At 44.5% G+C, this 22,238-nt stretch overlaps 1 protein-coding gene and 1 pseudogene across 1 annotated transcript in view; one reads left to right on the forward strand and one right to left on the reverse strand.

Annotated features, from left to right (window-relative positions):
• Positions 1-1,264, forward strand: part of LOC138957107 (uncharacterized) — a 2,268-nt gene extending 1,004 nt beyond the window's left edge. Inside the window, exon 2 of the mRNA XM_070328278.1 lies at positions 114-1,264. Within this exon, the coding sequence (XP_070184379.1) occupies positions 114-1,264 (1,151 nt within the window). The remainder of the gene's footprint in view (positions 1-113) is intronic.
• Positions 1-22,238, reverse strand: part of LOC138958160 (sodium-coupled monocarboxylate transporter 1 pseudogene) — a 45,597-nt pseudogene that overhangs the window by 17,612 nt on the left and 5,747 nt on the right.

The following is a 22,238-nucleotide window of genomic DNA, read 5'->3' on the forward strand; positions in this document are numbered from 1 at the left end:
TCACACACAGCCAATATTAGACTTTCTTGGGTTTTACCATCAAAGAGCAGACATGTTTAGAAACATTGAGAAGAAAAACAACAACACCTTTTTGGGTTTTCTCTGTTACACAGAATGGCTGGAAAAGGAGAAATTGGACCCAGCGTTCGAGGAGCTGTCGCCCAATGATCTCAATGAATACCTTCGGCGCTTCTATCCAGAAATGCGGAGCGGGACAGAGAAACGGTACTCAAAGAGCACAATGGCCGGAGTCAGAGCCAGCATCAATCGGCACTTGACCAACCCACCATTCCTGCGAAATATCTGTATAATGAAGGACAGTGCCTTCAGCACAAGTAACAAGATGTTTTGTGGGGTGCTGAAGAAGGCAAAGGAAGAGGGCTGCGATGAGACCAAACATTATCCAAACATAGCCGAAACCGACTTGACAAAGCTGAGGTCAGACCACGCCTTTGACCTGAATGATCCCACACAGCTTCAGGAAAAGGTTTGGTTTGATCTCCAGCTGCATTTCGCACGGAGAGGCATGGAAAACACGCGGTCTCTCAAAGCCTCTTCCTTCGCCATCAAGACGGACGACATGGGAAAGGAATACGCATACCTTAAGCATGCCGAGTGCACAAAAAATCACCCAGGGAAGATGAGTGACACTAACTATAAAACGAAAAAGAGAATGTATGCCAACGGCACTGCCACCTGTCCCCTGAAGTCTTTCCGTCTGCTCTTGGAAAAAAGAAACAAAGAAAATGACGTTCTGTATCAGAAACCAAGAACGGGGAGAAAGTTCAACCCAACACAGGACGTTTGGTATCTCAAAAGTGTGCGTGGTCACAACACACTGGCCGTCATGATGCCCAGAATCAGTGAACGGTTGGGGCTGAGTGAACGCTACACCAACCATTCTGTTCGTGCCACCACCGTCTCAGTTCTGGCAGACAATGGCGTGGAGGCGAGAGAGATCATGCGCATCACCGATCACAAAAATGAAGGGTCTCTGCGGTCCTACAATACGGACAGCACTGACAGTCGGAAACGCGCATATTCCTCCTTTCTCCAGAACGCGAATGTCGAACAGAGCGAGGCCGGTTGCGGGATTTCTCCCCCTACACCAAAACACCCACAAAACAAAGCAGGTCTTACCGCATGTGCATCTTCCAGTTGCGTGCATGTCCCTCCGTCCTCCGTTTCTAATTTCACCAACATCGGCATCCCCATGATGAACATTACCAACAGCGTGGTGAATGTCCACTACCACAGCACATGATGATGATATAATCCCAGAATTCCGAAATAGTTGTTCTCCTGACTGGCTCAGGGTTGGCGTTGTATGTGTAGGTGTTTTTTCCCCACAGAGCTTCCTCAGTTGTTGGGGTTTGTTTTCGTTGGTTTTTTTTTTGTTTTTGTTTTTTTGTTGCTTTTCAAGCCCACATAATTTCTGTTGTTGATGCGACTGTCTGAACGAATCTGCTCCAATTTCTTCATGTTCATGGCGTTGACTTTGAATGATCCAATAAACATGGAAAACAATATCTTTTGTATTATTTTACGTTGCAAACGCAGCGTCTTTGCATCTGTTCAGTTTGCGAACGCTGCCTCATCTCTCACTTTCTCTATCTCTCTGTGTGCTAAATTCGCAGACGACAAATAGATACGTCATAATGGTCTCGATAAACAAACAGACATGCGCAAACACTTTTTTGTTTTTTACTTGCTTCACTGAAACAGAAACAAAACAAATACCTGTAGCCGAGACCGGAAGAGTATTGTAGTGAATGAAAAGGCAAATCGACGTCACGTCCTGTTCGTTTGGCGACATGAATATTTTTGGAACGTGATCATGACCAACAAAGTTTAGAAATGAAAAACAAATACTTCAGTTCCTATTCTTAACAATAGTGTCAGTTCTCGCTGTGTAACATATTCAGGATAGCCTCAATGTCAATGAATCAGCTGCGCAGTGTGGAAAAAAGGTACGTGAGGTAAATAGTCGACGAAAGCAATGACATTTTTATGGAAAGGAACGTTTTTCCCAGTGTGTCATTCAGCAAGATCGAGTTCCACTGTTGGTGAGTAAAGTAGAATGGAAATAGCCACCGCCATTTGACATGTTTCGGTTGTAAGTAAACATTTTTCTCATGTTTTGTGATTGGAATGAAAACCTCATCGCTTCGCGATTCGGTTTCCATTCAATCACAAAACATGAGAAAAATGTTTACTTACAACCTCAACATGTCAAATGGCGGTGGCTATTGCCTAATTGTTCCCCGGCCGCTGTACGAGACACCCTGCAGAGAACAAAGGAGAGTCAAGCTCATTGTTCCCCGACCGCTACGCGCGACAAGCGCGGGCAGCTAACACAGCCACCTGCCCCAAATGAAGCGGAGAAGGAGTATGTAACATAGCCTGGAAAGGCCGTACATAGCACCCCCACTGTGTAGAAAGGCCTGAGCCACGCCATGCCCCAGATGGGGAGGGGGGTGGCTCGTCACAGCAGTAAGAGCGATGAAGAGAGACGAACCGAAAACGGCCGACCCCCACCCGTCCCCCTGCCGTAGTCCTATAGCCCACCGCCCCCCCCCCCCCCACCCCGATAGGGGAGGAGAACGATTGTCGGGCCAGGACAATATAGGCACAGAAAGTTATGTCTGAAAAAAGGGAAGGTTGGACAAAATTGCAAAAGTCTTGTTTTCTTTATGAAAAGGTCGAAAATAGGCACATAAACATTATAGTTAAAAAGGAGGTTGCTGCGGGTTGCGCAAGTGGGTCATTTGGACGGTTATGACGTCACAGCATTACCGGAAAAGTTAAAATTCTTGTAAAAAACCCAAATATGGTCATGTAACATGTCATTTTGTAGGGTTTTGTGAGATATTTCACATGGAACAAACCGATTTGCAATAATAATAGATGCGTTCACAGTATTTGCTCACGCAAGTCCTGAATGCCGTGAACAGATAATAAAGTTAAGCTGTGTAACTCTAATGACCAACTCGGCACACGAACTTTAAGCATATTCTTAGTAGCACATCATCTTGCGGACTTTATACAACCCAGGAAGCTCATCTCTGTGTGGAAGCCCCCGAGGCGCAGAACAATGGAACGAAGAGGACTTTGTTGGTCAAAAGTGAGCACGGGTGTCACATCAGAACGTGCTGCCAAGGACAAGGATGACACGAATTGCAGAGTGGAAAAGATGCAGCTCAGGTTTGTGGGATCCATGTCGATCATCGGAAGGAAAGTCACAGTGCTCTTGCCGGGATAGAGGCCATTTGAGACAGACTGCATCATTCCAGACCATCCAGGTCTGGGGGAGCGCAGAGGCCATGACAGCTTCCACAGCAGGTCCAGTTTCCAAGTGGCATCCTCCACCGACATGTCTCGCAGTTCGCTGTATTTAAATGACAAATCAGATGACACAGCTTTGTAGTATTGCACTGGAATATGACCTGCCTTTATGGTACTTACAGCAGTCACATCCGGGTTTCGCGGAACTGGTTTGAAAGATCTGGCTCCCGGAGTTGCTGCTGCAATAATTCCCATTCCATGAAAAGTTCCACTACCATCCAAGGTTCTGATGTTATGATCCACATTATCTGCTATAAATTGAATGCAGCTATTTGGTGTCATGCCAGCTAGATCTGTGCCTTGATTCACGGCAGCACACTGCTCAAAGATCTTGACCTCAGAATATGAAAGGCAGTACCCTAGCTTGTTCAAGTGATCAACTAAATACCTTGAACCAAACAGATGGTGAAGCTGGACAGCAAGCCCTATCTGAAGAGGTGCCATCACAATCCTTGGACATGTTGCTTGCACCAAAGCTTGTCCCAGCGATGCAATTTTCAGCTGTGGTTCCTTCTTCCTGTGCATAAGTGTCTGGAGAAAGAGCTTGACAGACTCGGGCAGATACTCAAGATTGTGTTCAAGGTTTCCGATTTCATCTCTTGTGGGATACTTGTCTTTGTTTGATTTCATCTCCCGGATGTCAGACATGATCAGTTTTGCAGCAGCTTCTACAATTCGCAGCTTCTCAGTTGTTGCATCCTCATCTTTTGGAGTTCTTGAAAATGAGTATAAAATGTCCGCTGCAGTAACACGGAAAGTTATGATGTTGGACTTGTTGTTGGTGCTGGTAATGATGATGGTTTTACCGAAATGCTGATCCAGCTTCCGTTTCATGTGTTTTTCAGAAAAGGGTTCATCACAATATTGTCCCATCTTTTTGCAAAGGTCGCCTACAGTCACCTGTTCAGTTTCATTGTCCTCAAGATAGGAAATCACTCGGAGAAAGGCTTCTGTTCGAGTTGGATCTTCTGGTCGTCCTTTCGTCGTTTCTTTCGCCAGGGTATCGGGATGAGAGTTAAATGAAATTGGCACATTTTTCTTTGTTCTGAAATTTACATTACATTGATTATGATATACTGCATCAGCTGCATGCAGATCTGGTGCAAATTCAAGGCGACTTCGAACGATCTCTGCCCACTTGTCCCCTACACCTCGTTCTTGGCATGCTTGAAGGAGTTTAAGCTGAAAACTAAAGGAACGTACAAAATAACATCTGGAAATACTTTCTTTTCGTCATCTTCAAGGGCAGGCTGGCCACAAAACAAGCAGTCATGCGCAAAGTCAAATTTTTGCTGCTTCGAACGTAGGGTAGCCACATTCGCTGATTCCTCTGTTGTGCGTTTTCTATTATCACGGTTTATCGAGTTGGCGTTGCAGAACTCTTGCCTACACTCCTTATGTAGTCTCTGGCCTACTTGGAACGTCAGTGAAACATTACGTACTTGACTGGCTTTTTAAGGCCTTTTACCCCCTTTTCAGTCTTGTGCACAGCTTGTTGTCCGTTCTGGATTGGCTTATTACAGATGACGCATGTTGGCTCAGGTTCATCTGAAAAATGCGGAAATTTACTAGCGGGTTCATCTACTCGTACTCCCCTTCTAAACAAAAGCATCTAGATCTGTGCTGAGAACAACAACGATGACAACGATAAACAAGTCGCGTAAGGCGAAATTACTACATGTGGAACTCACATAATAAAACTGAACGCACTGCATTTTTTCACAATGACCGTAGTCCGCCGCTCGTGCAAAACGCAGTGAAACTGACGAGACTGTTTAGCGCGGAAGTGGTTTCGCTGTGCTGCATAGCACGCTTTTCTGTACCTCTCTTCGTTTTAACTTTCTGAGCGTGTTTTTAATCCAAACATATCATATCTATATGTTTTTGGAATCAGGAACCGACAAGGAATAAGATGAAATTGTTTTTAAATCGATTTTGGAAATTTGATTTTGATCATAATTTTTATATTTTTAATTTTGAGAGCTTGTTTTTAATCCGAATATAACATATTTATATGTTTTTGGAATCAGAAAATAATGAAAAATAAAATGAACGTAAATTTGGATCGTTTTATAAAAAAACTTTTTTATTACAATTTTCAGATTTTTAATGACCAAAGTCATTAATTAATTTTTAAGCCACCAAGCTGAAATGCAATACCGAAGTCCGGCCTTTGTCGAAGATTGCTTGGCCAAAATGTCAATCAATTTGATTGAAAAATGAGGGTGTGACAGTGCCGCCTCAACTTTTACAAAAAGCCGGATATGACGTCATCAAAGACATATATCGAACAAAAGAAAAAAACGTCCGGGGATATCATACCCAGGATCTCTCATGTAAAATTTCATAAAGATCGGTCCAGTAGTTTACTCTGAATCGCTCTACACACACACGCACACACACACAGACACACATCCACCACGACCCTCGTCTCGATTCCCCCTCTTTGTTAAAACATTTAGTCAAAACTTGACTAAATGTAAAAAACAAACTCACATGGACAGAGAGGGACAGGTGCACATATACTGAACACACAGACACACACACAGACACACACCAACTAACACTCACGCGCGCGCACGCGTCACACACACTAAGTTCGACATGAGTCACAAATGGAATGATTCTCTGAATAGGTTGCCGGTGGATCTGACTCCGTTAGCCAACCATACATTGTGACTCGTTTTTCACAGAAATTGAGTGAAATTACTCATAAAATGACACATAGCTTGCCTGCAACGTACTTTTATAACACGCTAGACAGAACACAACTCATAGCAATGCAATTTTATATCATGAAGAGACTGTAACACAGGATTTTCACTCACCGAGATCTGCAGCGTCCATTGTGTGTTATCAGCTCGCGCAGAAAATGTGTGGCTGGCAGCAAAGCGTAACGTACGGCAGGCGGAATATGCCAAAAGTCAGCAAACTTTCAAAAACGGTAAACTTTAAATCGATTTTTTTCTACCTCGCGTACCTTCCTTTTTTCTCCTTTTTACATATTGTGTTTGTGCCGTTGATCCGTACATAATGCAATTGGATTTGTGACTTTTGCTTTTTTGTCCAACTAGAAACAGTACTTTCTGTGCCTAATAGAGGCACAGACTGTGAAGACAGTCCAACAGCGCCCACCCAATCCAACCCAGAGGGAGGGAAAGGGTGGAACGCTGCTCCAGCCCCCACCCGATCCTGCCCGGTGGGCGGGAAAGAGTGAGTCACTGATACCACCCCCACCCGAACGCGCCCGGAGGGCGGGAAAGGGTGGGAAGCTAACACAGCCCCCTGCCCGCAAAGAGGCAGAGTGGGGACAAGCCCAGGCCGTGACTTACCGTGCCCCCCTCCCTTCCTCACGGTAAGGGGGCTGCATGACCGACCCAGCTGTGCTGAAAGCAAGCCGAGCGGCCAAAGCAGGCGGGGAGCAGGCCCCCTCTCCCTACGGAAAGAGTGCTCGCGAACAACCCAGTCTACCAGAGGCAGAAAGGACTGAACCGAACCGGCCATTTGCACCAGACCACGGTGCGAAGCAGGAGCGCCCCCCCTACCCCCCCCCCCCCCCCCATTGGCGGGGGGCTGCGTAACACACTGTGAAGTACCGGAGGTAATCAGAGTGATTAGACGCAGGCAGGGAGCAGGCCCCCCCTCCTAAAAGGAGAGGGTGCTCGTGAACAGCCCAGAGCCACCAGAGGCAAAAAACAGGCTGAACCGAACAGGTCATTTGCACTAGACCACAGTGCGAAGCTGACGAACGAGAGGGCGGGAACCGCCGATCGCGCCTGAAACAGCTGAGAATAAAGACACAAAACATCGTTAAGTCCCCCCCAAAAGGAGGACATTGACTGATTCCTCTTACGCAGAGAAAGGGGAAAGAATAGCCACACGGCCACCCCCCCCCCCCCATCAGTCGACACCGACGACGATCCAACAATACAGTCTATAAGGAGCCTAAAGGCTGAAGGCCCCGGCTGATTAACCCCAACAGGGGAAGCGAGCTGTGAAAGAACTGAACCCGCCCTCGGAGGGATAGGAACATCAAAAGAAGTGCTGTTTGACGGATCTACGACCCGCATAATAGGCAAATCAAAGTTCTTTGGCTTACTCTTAGGTTTAGTTTTCTTAACCGGGCTAAGAGCCTTGTCACCTTCCAGTCTCGCGCCAAGTTTAGCTTTCTGGTCGGCCATTTTAAGACCGGCGAAAAACAGTCACCCAGAACGAAAAACTTCTGCGTGCCTGTTCAACACAAAGCTATCAAACAAAGAAAAAGGAAAGATCTCACCAAAAGGTAGATGGACAGGTAGACCCACCAGCACCAGCTAATCTCACGGACGAGCCGGCATACGAAGGCCAAAAGTGAGTGACAAAAATCGACACGTCCACCGTGTGTTGTCAAAAGTCGAGAATGATTATTACGGATGCTGGCGCTCACGTGGTGCGCAGGGTGTTATGGGTAACTGAGCAAGGTCAGGCCATAGCAACGGCTATGGCGTCGCTTTTAGCTTGGTTACCACCCTACTAAGGGCAGGTAATTTGAGTGGTTTTTTCGACATCTAGCATGTGAGACTGAAGTCAATGCATTCATAAGAATTGGAGTAAGAATATGTAATTTAATCACTGTTATGATTGGATGTTTGTCATGTTTATCCTGCGTGTGTGAGTGTAAGTCTGAACACACACACATACACGATCACACACACACACACACACACACACACACACACACACACACACACACATACACACGTACACACGTACACACACACACGCACACACATACACACGCACACACACACACACACACTCCCCACCTCACACACACAAACAACCCCCCCCCACACACACACACACAGAGGCGCCAATGGTTTGGAGATGTAGGTCACATCACAGCTAGCTGTCAGTCGTATTACCATAACACATTTACTAATTCATCATGCAAACACACGACTCGGCCCGTGCCAGTTGTCCTGTTGTATCTAGGTTACATTAGTATTCACCTGTTAACAATACACGAGAAGGCTCGCTAACAGAGAGACAGAGAGAGACAGATACATACAGCCAGAGAAAGAGAGACAGACACACACGTGTGTTTGTGTGTGTGTGTGTTTGTGTGTGTGTGTGTTTGTGTGTGTGTGTGTGTGTGTGTGTGTGTGTGTGTGTGTGTGTGTATGTGTGTGTGTGTATGTATGTATGTATGTATGTATGTATATATATATATATGTGTGTGTGTGTGTGTGTGTGTGTGTGTTTGTGTGTGTGTGTGTGTGTGTGTGTGTGTGTGTGTGTGTGTCAGTGTATTGTAAAGCCACACAAAATGTAGGTTTTGCGATTAGGGTAACATGACCAAAAAAAGTAGGGTCGGTAGGTCGGCTTTTAAAAAAAAATTAATTTAATTTTTTTTCTCGGTATGGTTCGCATAATGTGCCAGAGGTTTTTATTTTTTTCCATTTTGTTTTAGGGTTGGCGGGAATAAACAGGGTCGGTCGGGTTAACCTAAACCAACTTATATTTTTGTTTGGCATAAGATGGAACTACTCAAACATGAAAGTTTATTTAATTCTTTATTGTTCTAATTTATTCAAAAAATATATTCATTTTATTTATTTATTTATTCATTTATTTATTTACTAGATGATTACCCGTTTCGCCGGGTACCGGCTTCGCCGGGAAGAAGTAGAGCCGAATACCAGGCTGCGCCTGGGACCCGGCTTTGCCACACGGAGGAAGGGAGATAATCGCGGCTGAAAACACTGGAGAAGATAAGGAAGAGTTACTGGTAGTGGATCCCGACAAAAAACAAAAAAATCGGTTCAGCGCGCACAGCGCTGCGCGCTGAGAGCACGTGTTGAAATATCTCATCGATGAGGTTGTGTCCGGGGTGTAGCTGAATACGGTGTCCAAATTTGAAAAAAGATCCACCGAGAACTTTGGCCGTGCATCGGGAACAGACAGACAGACACTAGTCGTATATATATATAGATTCATTCATTTATTTGTGTTTCAGGTCTAGCCTCTCAGGGCTCCAAACGGACGCTCAGCATAGAGGGTCCCTGGACCCCCAATATTAGTAGAATTGTAGTGGGTCCGACGACAATAAGGTTCATATTTATGCTTTCGGAAATCACATTCCTCGTCAACACATAACCCCTGGAGGGACCGGCACGGTTGGCCTAGTGGTAAGGCGTCCGCCCCGTGATCGGGAGGTCGTGGGTTCGAACCCCGGCCGGGTCATACCTAAGACATTAAAATTGGCAATCTATAGTGGCTGCTCCGCCGGGCGTCTGGCATTATGGGGTTAGTGCTAGGACTGGTTGGTCCGGTGTCAGAATAATGTGACTGGGTGAGACATGAAGCCTGTGCTGCGACTTCTGTCTTGTGTGTGGCGCACGTTATATGTCAAAGCAGCACCGCCCTGATATGGCCCTTCGTGGTCGGCTGGGCGTTAAGCAAACAAACAAACAAACAAACAAACCCCTGGAGCGCTTAGGTCAATGTAATTCCCCACTTTTTCCGAAACTCTCCTAACCCTTTACAAAACGCGTTTTATATTTTGGTCAACAATGCAAGTATTGAATAATAGGCCTAGTAACCACAGAAGACCAACACTTATCAACAACATGAAACGCTTTAATTTCGCTATATCACATTATCGATATCCCCCGAAATCGGCGTATGCTGTCTGCATGGCGGGGTAAAAACGGTCATACACGTAAAAACCCACTCATTCAAGTGAACGTGGGAGTTTCAGCCCATGAACGAAGAAGAAGAAGAAGGTTTATCACATTACGTTTTTTTTTACCTGCCTTTTAACAATGTGCGTAAAGAAAGTCACACTGAGATAAATCTGTTAATATTCGTGTTACAAGACAGAAAGAAAAGCAGAATGACTTTCAAGGATATAATATTGCAGTAGAACCCCCAGATTATACCAACACAATTCTGTGAAAATCATGTCAGGTCTTAGATAAGAGAGAGTCTTAACAACAGGGTAATTGTACAGAGTTTGTGATCAGAAATCAGGGTAATTGTACAGAGTTTGTGATCAGAAAGTCTCAGAAATCAGGGTAATTGTACAGAGTTTGTGATCAGAAAGTCTCAGAAATCAGGGTAATTGTACAGAGTTTGTGATCAGAAAGTCTCAGAAATCAGGGTAATTGTACAGAGTTTGTGATCAGAAAGTCTCAGAAATCAGGGTAATTGTACAGAGTTTGTGGTCAGAAAGTCTCAGAAATCAGGGTAATTGTACAGAGTTTGTGATCAGAGAGTCTCAGAAATCAGGGTAATTGTACAGAGTTTGTGATAAGAAAGTCTCAGAAATCAGGGTAATTGTACAGAGTTTTTGATCAGAAAGTCTCAGAAATCAGGGTAATTGTACAGAGTTTGTGATCAGAAAGTCTCAGAAATCAGGGTAATTGTACAGAGTTTGTGATCAGAAAGTCTCAGAAATCAGGGTAATTGTACAGAGTTTGTGATCAGAAAGTCTCAGAAATCAGGGTAATTGTACAGAGTTTGTGATCAGAAAGTCTCAGAAATCAGGGTAATTGTACAGAGTTTGTGATCAGAAAGTCTCAGAAATCAGGGTAATTGTACAGAGTTTGTGATCAGAAAGTCTCATAAATCAGGGTAATTGTACAGAGTTTGTGATCAGAGAGTCTCAGAAATCAGGGTAATTGTACAGAGTTTGTGATCAGAAAGTCTCAGAAATCAGAGTAATTGTACAGAGTTTGTGATCAGAAAGTCTCAGAAATCAGGGTAATTGTACAGAGTTAGTGATCAGAAAGTCTCAGAAATCAGGGTAATTGTACAGAGTTTGTGATCAGAAAGTCTCAGAAATCAGGGTAATTGTACAGAGTTTGTGATCAAAAAGTCTCAGAAATCAGGGTAATTATACAGAGTTTGTGATCAGAAAGTCTCAGAAATCAGGGTAATTGTACAGAGTTTGTGATCAGAAAGTCTCAGAAATCAGGGTAATTGTACAGAGTTTGTGATAAGAAAATCTCAGAAATCAGGGTAATTGTACAGAGTTTGTGATCAGAAAGTCTCAGAAATCAGGGTAATTGTACAGAGTTTGTGGTCAGAAAGTCTCAGAAATCAGGGTAATTGTACAGAGTTTGTGATCAGAAAGTCTCAGAAATCAGGGTAATTGTACAGAGTTTGTGATCAGAAAGTCTCAGAAATCAGGGTAATTGTACAGAGTTTGTGATCAGAAAGTCTCAGAAAACAGGGTCTAAAAAACGGGAAGCTTTAACTTTGTGGTGGTGAGTAGGAGGGGGATTAAATGGGTTTTGGGCCGCGGGGGGGGGGGGGGGGGGGGGGGTAAACTGTATCAACAGCGAACTGACGTCGATCTGCTATCTGAAAGGATTTCATATCGTTTTGCAACCAAAGCATTATTATTGTTCCAACAATGCATATTTACATTATTAAACATGACTTCGCCTCTCTGTTAAGCAATTGATGCGAAGAAAGTATTGCTGGCATCATTCTGTCATTATACGTGTTATAGTCGCACAGAAGAATCTATATGATCGTGCCTCAAGGGCAATGTTTGTTCTTTTGCGTACCTGTAGACAATTGTCACTGCCTGTGGACATACAAGTTGACCTGTTCGATAAAATTATTGCTCCAACTTTACTGTACGGATGTGAAGTATGGGGTTTTGGTTCTTGTGAACTTGCTACTAAACTTCAATTGCGTTTTTATAAAATTGTTTTCAAACTAAATGTAGCCAAGTGCTAAACTGGCTACTAATTCGTTATAATGATTTTATGTCATTCCTGTCTTGTGTAAGTTAAATTTGTATATGCTCAGACACCTGGAGGTCGTAAACTCGCTCAGTCGGCTGTGCCCACTAGGGAACGTAATATGTTTTCCTTTGACGTCAAGCCGCCCTCCCAGAGAGACGCCGGGGTACCTTGGGCCCCAGGTGGTCGTTATGCAATATGCCGCCAGCCTGTCTACCCGAGTTGGACTCGGCGTTTTGTCAAGTGGGTGTCATTTCTTTTGACAGGGTAGATCATAGAAGATGCCAGGTGGCTTGGAGGTTTTAGTCTCTCCCCCCCCCCTTTCCTTGTCTTTACTGACCAAATGAGAAATGATGTCAGTTTTGTTAGCTAACTCTTGATTGGTGGCTTTTGACGCCACCCATCCCCATTTACATGATAGCATTTGAGATTTTGGGAGAGAACGGAGAACTATCTCGGAGAGAGAGGACGTACTCGTTTTGTACTTTGTTATCATGGAGACATACTGATGTAGATTGCATTGTACTATTGGTGTGGCCTCCCGGTCTTCGGGCTGGGAGCTGGGTTGGTGAGGAGAAGAGAAGAATAGAAAATAAAGAGAAATGTGAATCGACAGACATGGTTTTCCAGAGTTTCATGTTGCATCAAGTGACTCGTCGGTCTGTGCCCGTGAACTCTTGTCTATCATTCTCTACATGTGAGTGAAAGTCCATTACGAGAGCAAGTGATGTTCGTTCAGTGCAAGACACTAAAGAGGCACCCACATGGTGTATTCCTGAACTTTGGGGTTTACTTTTACTAGGTGACTACATTCACCCAACTACTACATCAAGAGTCTACAATCGAATATTATCCTCTTCCTTCCACCCCATCACATAAAAAAATCAACTCCAAATGCTATGATATTTGGTGAACTTGGAAGATATCCACTAGATCAATCAATCAATCAATATGAGGCTTATATCGCGCGTATTCCGTGGGTACAGTTCTAAGCGCAGGGATTTATTTTTTTATTTTTATTTTATGCAATTTATACTGTTCAAAAAAAGAAACGCATAGCTTGTAATATTTGGTTAATTTAGTTATATGGCTACAAGGATATCCACCAAACTGCAGAAAATGTTTATCTGGTCGTCGACCTTTCGTCCATTGCCACAAGTGAGCTCTGCACGTGACGCATGCGTTATCAGTGGCTACAATGTCAAAATTGCTCATTTGGCATGACCACTCGTCATGCTTCAGTGTAATCTCGTGAAACTCGGGGAATATTGAGCTCTCACCATGTCTTCCAAAACCCATAAAAGCGGATTGTTCGCCACAAAGAAATCAGACGACAATTCAGCGACGAAAGATGGCCCGATTGAGCAGAGAAGACCGCCAAATTGCATTGGGTCGTTTACAAGCAGGCCAAAGTGAAAGTGCAATCGCCAGGCACTTCCACGTGTCCCAGAGCACCATCAGTAGACTGTGGGTCAGGTTTCAAGCCACTGGCTCCGTTGCTGACTTGCCACGAGCGGGAAGACCAAGGGCGACAACTGCTGCTCACGACCGCTTCATACGGCTCCGCCACCTCCGGAATCGTTTCCTGTCGGCCTCATCTTCTGTCCAGGCTCTCCCCGGGCCACACCGATTATCGGACCAGACCGTGCGGAACCGCCTGCATGAAGCTGGTTTGAGAGCTCGCAGACCTCACAGAGGAGCTGTCCTCACCCGCCGCCATCGCCAGAACCGAGTGCAGTGGGGCAACCAGCACCTTCGCTGGACCGTCCGGAATCACTGGAGACACGTGTGGTTCAGCGACGAGTCCTACTTCCTGCTCCAGCGACATGATGGTCGGAGGAGGGTCTACCGGAGAGTAAACGAACGTTACGCGCCCAACTGTGTGGATGAGGCACCCGTTCATGGTGGTGGAGGCGTCATGGTGTGGGGGGCGATCAATACCGCTGGAAGGAGCACCCTGGTGCACGTCCAAGGGCGCATAACTGCCCAGCGATACGTGGAGGAAATTCTGCGCCCACACGCCCTTCCTCTTCTGGCTGACCAGGATGCCATATTCCAGCAGGACAACGCTCGCCCGCACACAGCACGACTCACCACCCAGTTCCTCACCGACCACCATGTCCAGGTGCTTCCCTGGCCATCCATGTCGCCAGACATGAACCCGATAGAACACCTCTGGGATGAATTGGACAGACGTGTGCGCAGGCGAGAAGAAGCGCCGGCAAATCACCGCGATCTATTGCAGGCACTTCAGGAGGAGTGGGACACCATCCCACAGCAAGATATCCGGCATCTGATCCAGTCCATGCCCAGAAGGTGCCGGGCAGTTGTTGCTGCTCAAGGCAGTCACACCCCCTACTGACTTGACAGCCTCAGCACCCAATCGTATTGATTGACTGATTGATTTGAAGATGCAAATGAACTGTGTGTGCATTCAACTGTGTCCATACCAAATTTCAAACAAATAATCTAAATATTGGATTTTCTGTTAATTTTTTCGAAAAATAAAACAAATTTGGCAAGTAGCAACTATGCGTTTCTTTTTTTGAACAGTATATATCGCGCACATATTCAAGGCGCGGGGATTACACAATGTTACTATTAAATGTAGAATGCTTTGCTATTGGTATAAACTGATTAGTCCTATTCATAAAAATAAATTTTCAAGTATTGTGTATTGCTTTACTTATAAATTGTATATCAACAAGATGATTGAATCTGATTATTTATGTTTTATTGAAAAAAAACTTAAATGAAATTGGTCTCTCTGGCCTTTGGACTTTTCAAGAAAATGTTCAATACTCAAGCGCATGGTTTAAAAAGAAAGTAATAAGAAGCTTGTATGACAAGTATATCCTGAAATGGTTTACAGAAATTGGAACAAAAAATGTTTTGGAATTATCGAATGTTTAAAGATATTTTTGCATGTGAAGACTATGTCACACACTTGTCATATCAGCAATGTGTTTCAATGATGAAGTTTAAAACATTAAACAACAATTTGCCTGTACAGAAAGAACGTTATCTTAATATCCCGAGGGCAGAAAGAATTTGCACCAAATGTGTATCACAAGACATAGGTAATGAATTTCATTATTTATTTGTCTGTGATTTTTTCAAAGAAGAAAGAGCTGAGTTGTTACCACCTTACTATTGGAAAAAACCTAATGCACTTAAATTTAAAAAGTTGTTTGCTACTAAGAAAAAGAAATTGCTAAAGAATATTTTGGACTTTATTAAAGGCACAGTAAACCTCCCGTAAACCATCACAGAGCTCCCCGAGCGTCTACATACAGTACAAGCATACTTCCATTTGAACGCTCACAGAACGGGAACATTTTGACTGCTTTCTGTCGAGCGTGAGAAATTTTCAAAGAATTTTTTTTCGTGGACTTGGTCCTCTACAACAATGACGCCTCGTTTTGGTGCTGAACGGCTGTTATGATACCGGAAATCACGACCGGACAGTAAGCCTCCCGTAAACCATCACAGATACTGTCAGGCTTTTACACACAGTACAAACACCCTTCCATTTGAACGCTCACCAAACGGGAACATCTTAGGTGCCCTACGTAAAGAGCGAGCAATTTAAAAAAAAATAATTTTGCAGATTGTCTCGAACACTTTTTGGACCCATCCTGAACTCAGGTCAAACATGAGTTACTTCCCTTCGGGTCTCATTCTATCGATGTAAACTGGCGATAGCCGTGAATCGATGATTATCAAAATGTTTTTGGACCGTGGTGCGTTTTTGCGCTAGACCTAACTTTTACAATCTAAATAATAAATTGACAGCTTGTTACACAAACATTCTTTAATCATAAAAGAATTCTTTTTTTCATCAAGACAAGATCAGTACAATTCGAAGTTGTGAAAGTTTGAAAAAAGAAAAGCCCGGAAGCAGGGTCACGCAAGGGTCGTAGCAGACGACGGCTTATGCATATTGCCGTTCCTCTCAACAGTCAAATGCCACCGCTAGAGTTCTTGTGAACCACAGCCGTTTGTTTTGTGCATAAAAACGTGCTATTGTAAATAAGCTCACATCGAGTCGCATTCAAATGACTAACTGCCGACTACATTGTGAAAAGGGGAAACTGGATCACACGGGCTCACAATGGCTCAGGGGTAAGATAAACCACACAAAAATAAATTCTTTGAAAATTGTTCGCTCTTTACGGAGGGCACCTAGGATGTTCTCAATCGGTGAGTGTTTAAATGAAAGGGTGTTTGTACTGTGTGTAAAAGCCTGACCGTATCTGTGATGTATATATTTTTTCCCCTCCATTTATTTACTTTATTAGCATATATCATGATTGTATTGATTGTATTTATTGTTCAAAATGCCCCCCATGGGTTATGGACTTATAAAACTGGAACTTGAACTTGGATAGGGGCGTAGCGGTCCCGTTGGTGAGGACTTGCGGGAGGTAGGGTGGGGGTATTACAAAAGATTTACAACAGCACAAGGTGGATGCGTGCAAGAAATAAAGTCAGTACGTGGCACTCTAGCCTAAGGCCTCAGCAAACAGTAACGTAGACCTACAATTATTTAGACAATAAAGAAAACAAGTTCGAAGGGGACGTTTTCGGTCAAAATTACAAAAGCTAGTTTAATTTAATGCACTCTTTTCAAATCTTTTCTCTTTTATAGTACATGACGACTAATGCACGTTCTTGAATGAAAGCAATAGTCACATTTAAAAACAATTCGGACATGTACATATACCTTTTTCTAAAGAGTCATGCGGGCTTAGCAGTATAAAGGGTTTCTTTGGTGTAAATCGCATATGACATCGTATATATAACTGCTCTAGAGACATTATTTCAAATGCATGTGAGTTAGAAGTGCGTAGACACATATAGGCACATGCATATAGACAGTCAGACAGTCAGGTAGACAGACAGACAGACAGACGGACAGACAAACAGATAGACAGACTGACAGACAGACAGACAGACAGACAGACAGACAGACAGACACACGGACGAAGATAAATCATATGTCTGTCTGGCTGGCTGGCTGGCTGGCTGACTGGTTCGCTCCTCCCATCCCAACTCTCCCTCCCTCTCTCTCTCTCTCTGTCTCTCTGTGTCTGTCTCTCTCTGTCTATCTCTGTCTGTCTCTCTATAGTTTTGCCTCTGATGTGCTTTTGCAGGACACATACACACTTATTCCCTGTCGCTCATTTACGTGTTCGGCAACACACACTCACAAGTTCATGTCAAGCCATTCGAGCATTCAGCCCCCCAAACAACAACAAAAGACAGAGCATTCAGCCCCCCCAAACAACAACAAAAGACAGAGCATTCAGCCCCCCCAAACAACAACAAAAGACAGAGCATTCAGCCCCCCAAACAACAACAAAAGACAGAGCATTCAGCCCCCCAAACAACAACAAAAGACAGAGCATTCAGCCCCCCAAACAACAACAAAAGACAGAGCATTCAGCCCCCCAAACAACAACAAAAGACAGAGCATTCAGCCCCCCAAACAACAACAAAAGACAGAGCATTCAGCCCCCCAAACAACAACAAAAGACAGAGCATTCAGCCCCCCAAACAACAACAAAAGACAGAGCATTCAGCCCCCCCAAACAACAACAAAAGACAGAGCATTCAGCCCCCCCAAACAACAACAAAAGACAGAGCATTCAGCCCCCCCAAACAACAACAAAAGACAGAGCATTCAGCCCCCCCAAACAACAACAAAAGACAGAGCATTCAGCCCCCCCAAACAACAACAAAAGACAGAGCATTCAGCCCCCCAAACAACAACAAAAGACAGAGCATTCAGCCCCCCAAACAACAACAAAAGACAGAGCATTCAGCCCCCTAAACAACAACAAAAGACAGAGCATTCAGCCCCCCAAACAACAACAAAAGACAGAGCATTCAGCCCCCCAAACAACAACAAAAGACAGAGCATTCAGCCCCCTAAACAACAACAAAAGACAGAGCATTCAGCCCCCCAAACAACAACAAAAGACAGAGCATTCAGCCCCCCAAACAACAACAAAAGACAGAGCATTCAGCCCCCCAAACAACAACAAAAGACAGAGCATTCAGCCCCCCCAAACAACAACAAAAGACAGAGCATTCAGCCCCCCCAAACAACAACAAAAGACAGAGCATTCAGCCCCCCAAACAACAACAAAAGACAGAGCATTCAGCCCCCCAAACAACAACAAAAGACAGAGCATTCAGCCCCCTAAACAACAACAAAAGACAGAGCATTCAGCCCCCTAAACAACAACAAAAGACAGAGCATTCAGCCCCCTAAACAACAACAAAAGACAGAGCATTCAGCCCCCCCAAACAACAACAAAAGACAGAGCATTCAGCCCCCTAAACAACAACAAAAGACAGAGCATTCAGCCCCCTAAACAACAACAAAAGACAGAGCATTCAGCCCCCCAAACAACAACAAAGGACAGAGCATTCAGCCCCCTAAACAACAACAAAAGACAGAGCATTCAGCCCCCCAAACAACAACAAAAGACAGAGCATTCAGCCCCCCCAAACAACAACAAAAGACAGAGCATTCAGCCCCCCAAACAACAACAAAAGACAGAGCATTCAGCCCCCCAAACAACAACAAAAGACAGAGCATTCAGCCCCCTAAACAACAACAAAAGACAGAGCATTCAGCCCCCCAAACAACAACAAAGGACAGAGCATTCAGCCCCCTAAACAACAACAAAAGACAGAGCATTCAGCCCCCCAAACAACAACAAAAGACAGAGCATTCAGCCCCCTAAACAACAACAAAAGACAGAGCATTCAGCCCCCCCAAACAACAACAAAAGACAGAGCATTCAGCCCCCCCAAACAACAACAAAAGACAGAGCATTCAGCCCCCCAAACAACAACAAAAGACAGAGCATTCAGCCCCCCAAACAACAACAAAAGACAGAGCATTCAGCCCCCCAAACAACAACAAAAGACAGAGCATTCAGCCCCCTAAACAACAACAAAAGACAGAGCATTCAGCCCCCTAAACAACAACAAAAGACAGAGCATTCAGCCCCCTAAACAACAACAAAAGACAGAGCATTCAGCCCCCCCAAACAACAACAAAAGACAGAGCATTCAGCCCCCCAAACAACAACAAAAGACAGAGCATTCAGCCCCCCCAAACAACAACAAAAGACAGAGCATTCAGCCCCCCAAACAACAACAAAAGACAGAGCATTCAGCCCCCCAAACAACAACAAAAGACAGAGCATTCAGCCCCCTAAACAACAACAAAAGACAGAGCATTCAGCCCCCTAAACAACAACAAAAGACAGAGCATTCAGCCCCCCAAACAACAACAAAAGACAGAGCATTCAGCCCCCCAAACAACAACAAAAGACAGAGCATTCAGCCCCCTAAACAACAACAAAAGACAGAGCATTCAGCCCCCCCAAACAACAACAAAAGACAGAGCATTCAGCCCCCTAAACAACAACAAAAGACAGAGCATTCAGCCCCCCAAACAACAACAAAAGACAGAGCATTCAGCCCCCTAAACAACAACAAAAGACAGAGCATTCAGCCCCCCCAAACAACAACAAAAGACAGAGCATTCAGCCCCCCCAAACAACAACAAAAGACAGAGCATTCAGCCCCCCAAACAACAACAAAAGACAGAGCATTCAGCCCCCCAAACAACAACAAAAGACAGAGCATTCAGCCCCCCAAACAACAACAAAAGACAGAGCATTCAGCCCCCTAAACAACAACAAAAGACAGAGCATTCAGCCCCCTAAACAACAACAAAAGACAGAGCATTCAGCCCCCTAAACAACAACAAAAGACAGAGCATTCAGCCCCCCCAAACAACAACAAAAGACAGAGCATTCAGCCCCCCAAACAACAACAAAAGACAGAGCATTCAGCCCCCCAAACAACAACAAAAGACAGAGCATTCAGCCCCCCAAACAACAACAAAAGACAGAGCATTCAGCCCCCTAAACAACAACAAAAGACAGAGCATTCAGCCCCCCAAACAACAACAAAAGACAGAGCATTCAGCCCCCCAAACAACAACAAAAGACAGAGCATTCAGCCCCCTAAACAACAACAAAAGACAGAGCATTCAGCCCCCCAAACAACAACAAAAGACAGAGCATTCAGCCCCCTAAACAACAACAAAAGACAGAGCATTCAGCCCCCCAAACAACAACAAAAGACAGAGCATTCAGCCCCCCAAACAACAACAAAAGACAGAGCATTCAGCCCCCCCAAACAACAACAAAAGACAGAGCATTCAGCCCCCCAAACAACAACAAAAGACAGAGCATTCAGCCCCCTAAACAACAACAAAAGACAGAGCATTCAGCCCCCTAAACAACAACAAAAGACAGAGCATTCAGCCCCCTAAACAACAACAAAAGACAGAGCATTCAGCCCCCCAAACAACAACAAAAGACAGAGCATTCAGCCCCCCAAACAACAACAAAAGACAGAGCATTCAGCCCCCTAAACAACAACAAAAGACAGAGCATTCAGCCCCCCCAAACAACAACAAAAGACAGAGCATTCAGCCCCCTAAACAACAACAAAAGACAGAGCATTCAGCCCCCCAAACAACAACAAAAGACAGAGCATTCAGCCCCCCCAAACAACAACAAAAGACAGAGCATTCAGCCCCCCCAAACAACAACAAAAGACAGAGCATTCAGCCCCCCCAAACAACAACAAAAGACAGAGCATTCAGCCCCCCAAACAACAACAAAAGACAGAGCATTCAGCCCCCCCAAACAACAACAAAAGACAGAGCATTCAGCCCCCCCAAACAACAACAAAAGACAGAGCATTCAGCCCCCTAAACAACAACAAAAGACAGAGCATTCAGCCCCCTGAACAACAACAAAAGACAGAACAGATAAACAGCAAACAAAACCAACGTTTATGCGCCTAGATTACATACCGGCCAAAAATGAGGGTAAGAAACATGCACACTTTGCAGATACTTACTTTTATTAAGCAACACACGCAAATATGACTGTGCTGGAGATTTTCTTGTACGTTTCTTTTCTTTTTAATACCCTACCACCCACCAACCCTTCCCAAAACCTAAACAAGAACAGTGTTTGTGCGTCTTAACCTCCCCACCCCCACCCACCCCGCCTCTTCCCACCCCCTCCCCTCACAGTACAGTTATATTGGTATGAATATCAATCCATAAATCTAAAAAAAAAAGAATTTCTTTATTCCATTCAATCATCCCCCTTACCATCTCCCCCTCGATCGTGAAAGGTATTTTTGTAGGGTGAGGGTGAAAATGTCGGTAAAGCAGCTAAAGAAGTTAAAATGTGACCCTCCACCACGGAATGAGTCGCATGTCACCTTTGCATGATTTTTATATTTTTATATTTTCCTAAAGAGTTTTTTATGTTCTATCCTGTGGTGAAAACCGTTTTAGAAAAGAGCGAAAAATGTTTGAGTTATAAGCCTGTGACTAAGGTGACCCTCACACTGTTACCAGACACTCTCCGGACTTATAAGTTATATCAAGCCTAGCGCAGAACCGCGCGAGGTGACATGCGACTCATTTCGTGGTGGAGGGTCACAAATACGGTTGATAGGTCTTTGCCCTTAACAGCTAGGTCAAGCTAGAAAGAGTCTTAACAGCTAACATTCTTTACATTCCGTACATGACATCCCACAATATTGTAAAGTGGTTTCTCCCAACCAAGGAAAAGAAAAAAGAGGGTGCCCTTTCTCCCAATCAATGAAACCTTGTGTTCATGTGTGTAGTGGTAAGTTCTTTGAAAACAAAAGTCTGTATTTCTCTATAACATTTAGAGGTATTTGGTCTAAGTATTTAAGATAACAAGAGCTGGCCCAATCACCCATTATTTTAATTATCTCGCCCGGGATTCCACAAGACAGAGCCCAAGTAGCCCCTCCCCTCCTATCTATGGGTGGTCCCTTTCCCGCTTATTCCTGTGACCCTTGCATCCTTCTTCCTTCGCCTTTCAAACCCTCCACCATCCCTCATCTTCCCTCCCCCCGACCCATCCCGTCCCTGCTTATACTCATTCCCTCTACAGTTTAAACTCTGTTTCTCCTTCCCTCGAAACAACACTTTAGAAAAGAGCGAAAAATGTTTGAGTTATAAGTCTGTGACTAAGGTGACCCTCACACTGTTACCAGACACTCTCCGGA

The sequence above is a fragment of the Littorina saxatilis genome, linkage group LG2 (genome assembly GCF_037325665.1).
Source record: "Littorina saxatilis isolate snail1 linkage group LG2, US_GU_Lsax_2.0, whole genome shotgun sequence".
In the NCBI taxonomy this organism is placed as follows: domain Eukaryota; kingdom Metazoa; phylum Mollusca; class Gastropoda; order Littorinimorpha; family Littorinidae; genus Littorina; species Littorina saxatilis.